This window comes from Chiroxiphia lanceolata, chromosome 2, assembly GCF_009829145.1.
Source record: "Chiroxiphia lanceolata isolate bChiLan1 chromosome 2, bChiLan1.pri, whole genome shotgun sequence".
NCBI classification, from domain to species: Eukaryota; Metazoa; Chordata; class Aves; order Passeriformes; family Pipridae; genus Chiroxiphia; species Chiroxiphia lanceolata.
In genome coordinates, this window is record NC_045638.1 from 54,940,864 (window position 1) to 54,952,587 (window position 11,724).

Sequence of the window (11,724 nt, forward strand, 5' to 3'; positions counted from 1 at the left end):
TCTCCCGCCCCCTCTGCCCCCGGCCGTCCCTGCACACACCCACGGAAGCGCCCGGGAACCGGCGCCTGGGTCCTTCCTCGACCGCGGACAGCCGGAGCCAATGCCTCATTAGAAATCCTCCCCGCCTCTCACCGGCGCTCCTCGCCCGCCCCTCAACCTCTCCCTCTCCCATTTCCAGCGAGGCGCCGAGGCAGAACACCTCCGGCCCCTGCGCCGTAGAGGGTCGGCGAGGCATATTTGCCTTCCTTTTGTGGTCAGGCGCGCTACGGGCAGCCCAGGGTGAGCGTAGGCCCCGGGGCGGCGCTGACGTGTCGGTGGAGCGGTGGTGGTGCTGGGAGCACCATGTGAGTGAGGGACGGGGGGACAGGGGGGAGCCAGCGCGGGTCGCGGGCCCCCTCACACATCCCTAAACCCTGCTTTCTTCACAGGTCGAAGGTTACCTTTAAAGTGACTCTCACCTCGGACCCCCGGCTACCCTACAAAGTGTGAGTGCTGGGCTGGGCCAGTGCCGCTGCGGGCGAGGGGGAGGTGAAAACGGGGGGCAGCGCGAACGTGGACGGCTTCTAATGGCCATCCCGGCAGGGCATTCTGCCGGCGGGAACGGCGTTTGTCTCCCTCCGTATGGAACGACAGGCGCTGTCCCGTGGTTAACTCGCCTTTCGGGGCTGTCCTGCTTTGTCTCAATGCCCTGCGCGTCTTTCACAGTCACAGAATCATTGAGGTTGGAAAAGACCTCTGAGATCATCGTGTCCAACCTATGACCGATCACCATCATGTCAACTAGACCATTGCACTAAGACGTCCAAACTTTCCTTAAACACCTCCAGGGACGGTGACTCCACCACCTCCCTGGGCAGCCCGTTCCAATGCCTGACAGCTCTTTGCGTGAAGAAATTCTTCTCGATGTCCAACCTGAACCTCCCTTGGCAGAACTTGAGGCCATGTCTTCTCCTCCTGGAGAGAACATTGCTACGGAGCTTAATGCTGCACCTCCTGAGAGCTCCCACAGCTGCTGAAACTCCCACGTTTTCCCACTTTCTGCTAAAAATGCTTCTTTTGAAGCATCCTCACACCCACCAGGGTCCTCTTCTCCACTTAAATAGTGCTTGCACAGCTTTGGCGAGAGCACTGCCATTGGTAAAAGTGAAGTTACAATTAGCAGTTTAATAGCAGATAAAGTTGCCTTTTGTTTTGTCTTGGCAGTCGTGTATTTACTTGCATTGCAATTTCAGGTTAAGTGTGCCTGAAAGCACGCCTTTCACTGCCGTCCTGAAGTTCGCCGCAGAAGAAGTAAGTAGAGAGCGATGTTTTTAACATTTTGAACGTTCTTGAAACAAGCCTTTTTAGTGGTAAAATACAATGGTTAATTCAGCACAAAAAACACTGCAGTTGGTTATGGATGGACACAAGCTTTACTGGCCTCTGGGGGCTTGCCAAAGTTTGCAGAATCCTAAACTCAGTGATTCTTCACAATTTACGCATCAGCAGCAGGCATTGACATGCTTCCTGTTCTTCTTTGCAATTAAATTAAACTGTTTTATATCAGTGATGTAAAAATTCATGACACTGAAGTGAATTAAAAAATACTGCTATTGAATACTTAATACTAAAAATTGCTTATGTAGAATATCCAGGAAATTCTTTGGAATTGTTCAGGAAATTCTTACACTCATATCACATTCAGTTCCAGTAACCTCTGACTTTGAATGACATACAGTGCTTGATTGTAGAAAATAGTGAGATTAGATATGAGCTAGATTCAAAAAACTGACCTAAGGGAATAAGACGTGAATAACATGTTGTTTGGCTTCGGGGTGTTAGATCTTTCACATGGAATCCTAAACCATTAGGTGTGTAAATTGCCCGTGTAACATATTTGAAGAGATGTATCATGTTGTTTCAGATTCAGCATGTGAAGATTAAGAGACATTCACTGGGTGTAAACAGTAAAAGCCAATGCTCAAAAGCATGATGGGCTCTCTTCATCTAATCAGCAAAAGATTCAGCTGAGAGTCTGTTCTTGGAATTCCCCTTCTGTCTTTTTAAGAAAACCTGTGAAATCTTGGGTTATTGAAAACTTCATCTGTTTTACTGGAATTGTAATAAAATAGTTAGGAAGGATAATTGACTCCATGTCGTGAGTCTCCTTATGCTGTTACTGTTATACTGCTATGTGACAGCTTGTGAGGGTAGGTTGTGGATTGTTTTTGTTGTGAATTTACTTGAAGAGAACATTATACAGAATATTACATGCTGTTAAAGATATTTGATCATTTAATTTGTTTTTTAATGTGCTTTCTTTTCCCCAGTTATTGTTATTCTGAACTAATACAATTGTGCCCGCACAACCCATACACAGAGACCTAGACTGAAAAGTCTAACAAATGAGTCTGAGGGATCTGGAACAATTGGGATGAGTAGTCAGACATAATGAGAGGGAGGGTCCACTTTTGGTGGGAAAGATGCCATTGAGCCTGTTAGCATTACCTACTTGTGGAACCACAATGTTAGTTGGTCCTAGGATCATCTGAGAAATGGATTTAGAGAAGGATTATTTAGTTAAATATTCACATTTAGCAAACCATTATTTTAATTGTTGTGAGTATTCTGAGTATTCATGGGAGTTTTGGTGTTTGACCTCAGGCCACTCTGGATTGGCACTGAAGCTTTTTGCATCTCTATGAGGCCTGGCAAAACAAAGTGCTTTTTAAACAGAGAGTAAAAAAGACTGTCTAGGCTCTTCCCCAGGAATGAAGTTCCTTTGTGAATCAGCATTGAAAAAAATGAGATCGTTTTTGTGTTATATGAATGGGGTTTTTTATTCCTTGAGTTGTGTAAACAATTCAAAAACTTATGCAGGTTGTTGTGACTCAGGTACCAGTTTCACAGTACCTTGTATGAAACATATATAGAAAAGATCAAAATGTGAGCAAAATTGTTGATCTCCAGGGGAAGTGCATTATCCTCTCAGTGACTAAAGCTCTTAGGGCAGAGGATTTACATTCTGGCTAATAAGCCTTACAAGTTTCTACTGAGACATCTTTCATAGTGCTAAAGTTTGGCCAGATCAAAACCAGAATATCCCTGGAACAGTAGAACTGTAGCTGTTATGTAAAAGGATCATCTTATATATCAAGTGTTTTGTGCTTTGTCAAAGGTTAGTTTTTCCAAGTAAAAATTTCTGAATTACTTTCATTGTACAAAACATGTTCCTTCACTTTTTGTTTCTTGGAAATAACTGAATCACAGAACAGGGTTTTTTTCTGTCATCTCTAGTACATTATATAACATGTGGAAGTTCATGGTACACCATTCAGGATTGGCAGAGCTAAAAGTGAAAGAAAAATGGATCATTAAATGGGGACACAGTCATTTGTAGCAGTTTAGCCATTCCCACAATATACTTTTGGCAGTGAGAAATTGGATAATGCAAATTGAACTTTTTCCTTATTTTTTATTTTCTGTTTGTCCTACAGACTATATATAAAAAACATAAATTGAAATGTAGAATATTAGAAACATTGTTGTTTTAAGTCTTTATTTATGTATAGTTCTTTACAGGGTTATCACAGTTTATTGTGGCAGTGTTAATGTTGTCATTTACAATGTGAGGTCTCTATTGGGTTTTTTTTCCTTCATTTGTTAAGGCTGCTTGGTACATGTCTTGGGTGTACATTTGCACAATGCTTATTAAAAAACCTCCATTATGTTTGTGGAATTATTACTAAAATAGTCATCCATTTCCATTAAATAAAGTTAGCTATATCTATAAATCTGAAGGAACTCTTTTCTCGTTTTTTTTGTACCTGAACCAGCTAAAATTATAATTTAATATTCCCTATATACTTTCTGCCTTAGCTATGTCTCATGCTATTTTGTCCTACTCTTATTTCCTTTAGTTCAAAGTTCCTGCAGCAACAAGTGCCATTATAACAAACGGTAAGAATATAGTTTATATATTTTTTTAATGGTATTTGTATTGAGATTTCAGTGAAGAGATATTGATAAAAGCAATAGTGTCTCATATTTCACAACCTCTGCAGACTGCAAATTCAATTTAATAATATTGTAGCATTATTTAAATTTCTTATGCGTGGGATGAAGATACTAAACCACTAATTCAGTTTTGTCCAAATATATAGCTTGGATTTTTCTGTGCTGAAGGTTTTTTGTTAGCTCCCATGAAAAGACTGGTTTTGATTGTAGGAAATAGCTGCATGAAGACTTAATGTAATAGTTATATCTTGTTGGTGTATTTTTTGAGCTACGAGTTTAATGTAGTAAATTGTAATATGTATGTCTGTTTCATCTTCTCTTTTTTTCTTTTTTTTTTTTTCTAGATGGTATAGGAATAAACCCTGCACAGACAGCAGGTAATACTGTGTATGAATCCCAGTATTATGTAGTTCAAATTAGTTGTAGCTTAATCCTGCAAAGTAGATGTTTTTAGGACTACTGGACTCCTGAATGAAAGCATCTCTACGGTAGTTCATCATTCTTACAGCCATGCATATTTAATTCACATCTCCAGTTGATTTGCTTTACCTCTCCTAAGCTCTAAAAATGGTGAGGAATTATTCAGTAGTAGTATAAGACAGCATCTCATAACCAAGGAGCAGGTAAATCTAAAGCATCTAGAAGCAAAATGTTGTCATCACAGTCTTAATTTGCAAATCTAAAATTAGGCACATGGATTTTTTTTTTTTAACATAGACAATGCTATTGCCCTGAAAGTGCTGTGTGATATTGCCTTTAACTGGAAAAAAAAGAAACACCCCACAACAAAATCAAGGCAAAAAAAACCCCCAAACAAACCAACAACGTACACTAAATCCAAGACCCAATTCCTACTCAGTTTACGAATAAACATATATAATTTACATACAATCTTATGTTCAGCCTTATTAATTGGCATCTCAGAATAATACATACCTTTGTTTTCCTTCTTTTATTTTTTTCATCTTTTAAAGTTCCTGTATATTAAACAGTTACTTTAGTCTTCAAAAACTTCCCGAAATAAGGTATGCAGGAATAAAATTATAGTAATCCTTTGGGATTACTTTCAGAAGTTTTGTGCTGTTCCACTGTCTCCCCATGTTTTTGAATAAAGTGCTCAACTATGACTTTCATTCTCCCTACATGATTTCATGGAGCAGAGGAAATGAAAGCTGAAAAGGCTGGGCTTAGCACTTAATTCCTGTATTGATTTCAATTTTAAATCCTTGATAGTTCAGGGAATAGTATGCCATAACTTTAATAAAACCACCATGATATTAATAATGAAAATAGACTGAGAGGTGAGTGAACTGTCTTCAGGAGATGCAGCCTGTTGTAAAATGCTGAGAGTTTTACGATGGCCATTGTAATACAGATGCTTTTCATCTACAATATGAAGATTATTAAGCAGTTCTCTGGTTTGCTGGTGGGACAGGTTTGTATTCAGTGGGTTTTATAGATCTTGGTCTTGGCAGATTTATAGAAATGGTCTTGGCAGATCTCTAAAAACAGATTGTCTTCTGATAACACTTTCTTTTGAAATGATTTTCAAATTCTCGTTATGTTGAATATAAAGAATGGTCATGGTCCTGAGGTTGAAAAAGGGTAGCTTTGTTCTAATATACAAATAACTTGAACAGATGTCAAATATCTTAGTCTTATTTACAAGAGCACTCTACATCCCTGGAGTGGAGTGCTTGAGAGAGAAATAAAATTATTCTGTTTTTACAAGTTAATCCAAAGTTGAATAAGAATAGGTACATATTGTTAAAACCTGATATTGTAGAATGACATATAGTCTATTTTTTGCAGTAGCAGTATGAATTAAAAAAAATGTTCCATATAGTAATTAAATAATGCATCACTTTTAGCAATGTGATTTTCATTTTCAAGTGTTACGTTTAATAGAAGAAAACAGCAACCTGAATTAGAGTCCTGAATACATGCAGAAGATATTCTAGGCATCTAAATATTAAACACTTCTAATTTTCATGTTATGTCTTCTTGATAAGACTAGTATGATTAAGAAAATGCCATAATAAATATGAAGTTCAAGGGGTTTTAGTGCTAAAATGAGACTGACTTATGCTTGGATATTTGGAGACCCTTCCTAAAAGCAAAGTACGGTTGAAGTTCTGAAGTTAAAAGCCATTACGGACTGAACCAAGGAGAGAAGTAAAAATGAATGAATGCATGACTGACTTCAAGATAAAAAAATAATGGAGGAGTACAACTTCATTTTCTGGTCTTGAAATTATTATAGCATATAAGTGAAATCAGAGATTCAGGTGTGGATGTGCGAAGTTTGAAAGGCTGCACCTTGCAAGGTCTGGCATTTTTACTTAAAAGTAAGAAGTTCTTTGGAGTAAGAAGGACAAGACAAAATTCTATGGAAATATGAGAAATTTGTTTTTGCTATGTTAGAGGAATTACTTTGAAGATGTTAAACACTGACCTAACATTGTTATCCTTTAAATGTGTATGTTTTTTGAGGTAAGATTGTATTTTCTAGGTAAGTAACAAGTTCTGTTTTCTGTTTGTTTAGGAAATGTATTTCTAAAGCATGGGTCAGATCTACGGCTTATTCCCAGGGATCGAGTTGGGAGTTCCTAACATCTCCTGAAAGCTGTGCAATAAGTGACATTTCTGTGTGGCAGAGGTCTATTTATTTTGGAACTTCAAAATGCAACTAATGAATTGGACTTTTCTAAAGCTAGCAAAAATGACTTCCTAGGACTTGGTTTGGTTTTGTTTGGTTTTTTTTGAAACAGATATAAAGTTTCATTTTCTTATTAAATTTTGTTAACTTATGTGCTGATTCTTCCCTGACTAGTAGAAGAATGGGCTGATTTCATGTTTTGTTGCTGTAAGAAAGATGGACTTGACTGTAGGTGTTACTGACACCACAAGGGTAAATCACAGCCACCATCAATTGATATCTAAAATACTGGATATTGTTGAGCCTACTCTGTGAAGGGGGAAATTATTTTGCTACAAAGAAATTATTCCTGATGAGTGCTGAAAGTTTTTTTTTCCTATATTTTTTTTCTAAATTTACTTCCATGTTTAGAAGAACAGCTTTCACCTGGTTCAAGTATTAAGCTCAAGTAGAAGGGAAATTTCAGGAGTTTATTACTCAAATAAGTAAATAGCTGCCAAATGTTCCAAAGTAATTTTAAGATTTAATTGATGAAAGTATTTTGGATAAAGGAGAAAACAGATGTTTCTGTGTCTTAAAACATTTGATGTCATTTGATGTACTGTGAAGTAAAATTAAACACAATTTCAGAGAATTTATGAGACCTAGTCTCCTTACATGAAGTGCCATCAGCTGAGAAGGATTGCAGTGTAATTTGGGAATTTGTGCTGGTCAAATATGTCATCACATTCCTTTTTCAGTAAACTAATACTGATTGTTTCCACAAGTCTCGTTTTGTTACTGGCTGTTACATGGGCAACAGCATAGAATTCACTGAAATATTTGTGTTCAGATTATAAATCGTCAGGTGTAAACTATCAGTTATGTATTTTAAGTAGAGAAATTGCTGCTTTTCTCAAACTAGTTATCTACCCTATGTTTTAATGTATTTGGCAAAATCTTACCATATTGCATTTTTGTTTCTCTACTGAGTGGAACAGAAATTGCAATGGGCAATGTAGTGCTTGCTTAAATGAGTACTGTCACAAATACAACTGTCCTGTGCAATAATTGTGCTCTGGAAAGATGTTCAGACAATGTGTCAAAAAAATGCCCTTCTGAGTGTGTGTAAACTGAGTATATAGAGAAAAACTCTTCAGAAATAAATATTAGACTATAAACTTCTTCCAAATCAAGAGAAATTGTAAAATTCTGTATTTTTATTTTAATAAACAATTATATGAAACAAATGCAGACATTGCTTCTCTCATATTCTTAATTAGATTTTGACAATAATTAAAAACTCTTCCCTTTAACCTTCTGATCAACGTGCTGTGAGATTCATTTCAAGCCAAAATACTATTATGCAGAATTCTACAGAATGCCGCCCCTGAAGGGCAGAATACATGGTTTATGTTAATTTAATGCCACAATGTAATTAGGATGAGCCAAATTAATTGCTTGTAATTTTTGGCTACAAGTGTCTTGACTGAATGCCTGAAAAGCACCTGATACTGGAATATAACAAACAGGAATCTTTTTTTTTTTCTGTCTGAAGATGCAATGTAGTTTTTCAAAGGTCATCATGGTTAAATGCATTTTGAACATAGGATGTTCTGATGTTTATATAATTGAGGGTTATATGAAAATTATTTCAGTTGCTGGCTAACATTTCTTACCACTGTTACTTAGCTCATAACACAGCATAAACTATTTGACATGCTGCATTGCAAGTCTGCTTATATAACATGCTAAGGATTTGTTCATCTGGAAAAATAACTGGTCTCTTTAGTACTCTGTTCACAACACTTTTGTCATAATATGGTTTCTTAACTCTGAATGTGGCTTCTCTGTTTGGTAAAGAGACTTGATTCCAGTGCTAAAACATATATAGCAGATATCAGCAAGTTGATTTAACCAGTGCAAGTTCATTTTGTTAAGTCATGTTTGACATGGTTGTATAGGAAACTTTAGGTTAAGAACCAGACTTTGTAGGGCTTGGCAGTTGTTAGAAGATTGTGTAAAATGCTATTCTTTCAGACTTGTACTGGTTTGTCTTACCATACTTTATGGCAAACTTTGGAAATCAGCTCTTCTTGGAGTTTGTGTTGTCTGGCTCTGGTTATAACTTGACTGGTGTTAAATGCAGGACTAAAACATAGAAGTTTTATTTTGATAGAATTTGAAGATATGGAAATTTTTCATGAAGGGAAGCACAATGATCTGATGAAGTATAGAAGCACTGGAGAAGTTAGGAAATGGCCCTGATAATAGTTCTGTCAGTAATATGGCTTTCTTTCTTGTGTTCTTGTCACAAAATCCACCTTTATTCCGTGTTTGAGCTGAAAAGGCCATTTTCCTTTCTTATTGCTACTTAATAATAATCATAAAAATTGTTGACAGCAGGTCTCAAAAGTTGAGGATTTTTATTCTTCATGTTTAGTTTGATGGTGAAAACCCAGCTCCTGCTGCTGCTCCAGTGATACAAGGAGCAGTCAGAGCAAGAGAAGGAGCTGTGCCAGTGGGACTGCACAATTTGAGTGAATTCTGAGAGTGCTGGGGCACGGCAGTCCTTTGTATGGCAGCTTGCGGGTGGCCTTCAAACAGAGCATTTTAACAGGGCAGTGGAAAACACTAAATCCTGCAGTCATCCTAGCTGTAGGTACCGTTTCAGTGTTTCTAGCAGGATTGCAAAGCTCCAGTGGGGTAAAATTCAGCCTGTGCAATACACAGTGTTCGGAGTTGAATACAGTATACTCAGTGGCGCATCTCAGTAGTGAATTTCATCCACTGATGGAAGGCAAATACTGGGGAGTATTCACAAAGGCAAGAGTGATCTTTTTGAGGCTAAGCTCTGCAGGCTGTTCCTGAAGTTAACAGAAGTGAGAGTCCTCCAGAGAGATTCAGAGGAGCTAAATGAATCTTCTGTTCTGAATCGCTTTCTGGCGAAGTCTTTATCTCTTTATCGACTAGAAAGCCATTGAGGAGTTAGTCTGCAGGGGCTAATGTTAACCCTTGTGAATACCTTCCCCAACAGGTACTTCCCCCTTCCTTCAATATTATATGTTATGTACCTTACTCACCATTGTTTCAGCTTGATGTTTAACACATGATACAAAGTTCCCAGGGACTTGTTCAAAATTACAAGAACTTTTTTGCATGAAAACAAAACTGCTTTTTGATGTAATATAATTAGTTGAATGCAATTTTTTTTTCCTTTTACAGTAGGTTCAGCACCCATGGTGGTAATGTGAAGAAGACTGGTAGTTCTTTACAGAAAGCTTTGCCAGGTTAAAATTAGTTCTGTTTGCAAACAAAGAAGAGAATGTGTGTACTGAAGAAGAAAACAGAAGATTCTGCTACTTCATCTTTTCAGAATATAGATTTGGTGTCCTTTATCTCTCTGAAGTGGTTAAATGTTCCTGGAAAGCAGATTTTAAAGAGTTTGCAATGCATACAAATAGCCATTAATAGAAGGACCAGGTGCAGGTGTTCCTGTTTACTACTATGAAGAAAATCCTGAGGCTGTCAGTGGGAGTTGTCAGCGTCTTTCACTGCTGAGAAATATCAGATGTGATGTGTAGGAACTATACCAACAACCTTAGGGGCTTTTTATCATTTTAATGGCGAAAATCCTGCTTTGAACAACAGATAAGTTTGTCCTACAATCAAGTTCTGTTTACAGACCTTGAAAGTATTTGTCTGATGGGAGTGAGATCACTGTCCACAATCCCCTTCACTGCTCATGAGATTTGACAAGAAGTAAGTCTGGAACAGTCTGGCCATTAAAAAAGATTCTGGGTTTGTCGCCGTGCAGTTCCATCTCTAAAGTGAAATGCAGCATCTTTGTCTTCAGAAGACTTGGCTGTGACAAAAATTCGTTACTCTCTGATGAAAACCTTTTGGTTTGGGTTGGAAGGGACCTTAAAGATCACTTAGTTCCAACTCCCCTGCCATGGGCAGGAACACCTTCTACTAACCAGGCTGCTATCAGCCATTTTGTAAGTTACATTTTTTATGTTTACCTTGAAAACAAAAAGACAATGTTGGATGTAGCTAATCAACTAATGTTTATTGCAGTAGCTTTGTAAACCACATTCTCTTTGCATGGGCAGTGGAGGGAATAAATAACATTGCTACTGTAATAAAGTTCCTTCAAAAGATTCATGTTGCTTGAAAAATTAACATCTTTAAATTCATTTTTACATTGACATTTCTAGTCAGCAGTAGAGATTTAACAGTAGAGACCCATTAATTTGTGGCAGGGTTCTGTTTTATTGCTGTGGGCTCTTGAATAGTATGCAAATAATACTGGCTGACAGTAAGAGTAGCCAGGCATCTTTACCACCAACACTAACAGTGAAAGTTTGTGCAAGCACGTGGTGTCAGTAAGCACCACCCATGCAGAGCAGCTTATTAGTACAGGGACAAGGGCACAACACATCTTGCCAACAGCACACTAGTCAATGTGATCCATTATTAATGACAACGGAATTCAAACGGTCCTATTATTTATGTCAGGTTCATTTAATTCCCACTTCTTGACTAAATGCTGTTCCAGATGAATACGTGTGTAGCACAAAGTATGTGTGTCTGGAGTGAGCTCAGGTAGGGATCGTTCTTATTTCATTACTGTTTTGGACAGCTCCAACTCTCTCCAAGATGGATGTGTTCCAAAGTGGGGTTGTAGGACAGTCAGTTCATTATGGCCTCACATCCAGGAATCTGTAATTTAAAAGTTGGTCTGAAGTTTATGCATTTCATTTATATTTGTCATCCCATGACCGTGGAAATTTAAGGTGGAGATCTTCCATTGATTTTCAGCCTTTAGGGTCATGGATTGCTGAAAATTGAAGCGCCATATCTAAACATCTGCAAATGACAGGAAAGCAGTTTTAACCATGTGCTTTTGTGAATTAGCCCGTGACTTTTAAATTTCTTCTGTCCTACTGACTTGCCAGAGGAACTTAATAATGTCGGAAAATTTTGCAGCCATAGAAGATGTTAAGGGGGGGTAAAAAAAGAAATCTAGAGGATCTTAAAAATGAGAGCAGTTTACTACAGGGGCTGATGAAACCTGACATCCCGTT

The 11,724-nt window shown here is 37.8% G+C and overlaps 1 protein-coding gene across 1 annotated transcript; it reads left to right on the forward strand.

Moving 5' to 3' along the window:
• Nucleotides 1–262: 262 nt before the first annotated feature.
• On the forward strand, nucleotides 263–7,953 carry UFM1 (ubiquitin fold modifier 1). Its single transcript, XM_032680378.1, has 6 exons — nucleotides 263–344; nucleotides 429–485; nucleotides 1,233–1,290; nucleotides 3,900–3,939; nucleotides 4,341–4,373; nucleotides 6,542–7,953. Coding segments are annotated over exons 1-6 (258 nt in total). The 5' UTR covers nucleotides 263–342; the 3' UTR covers nucleotides 6,610–7,953.
• The last annotated feature ends 3,771 nt before the right edge of the window (nucleotides 7,954–11,724 follow it).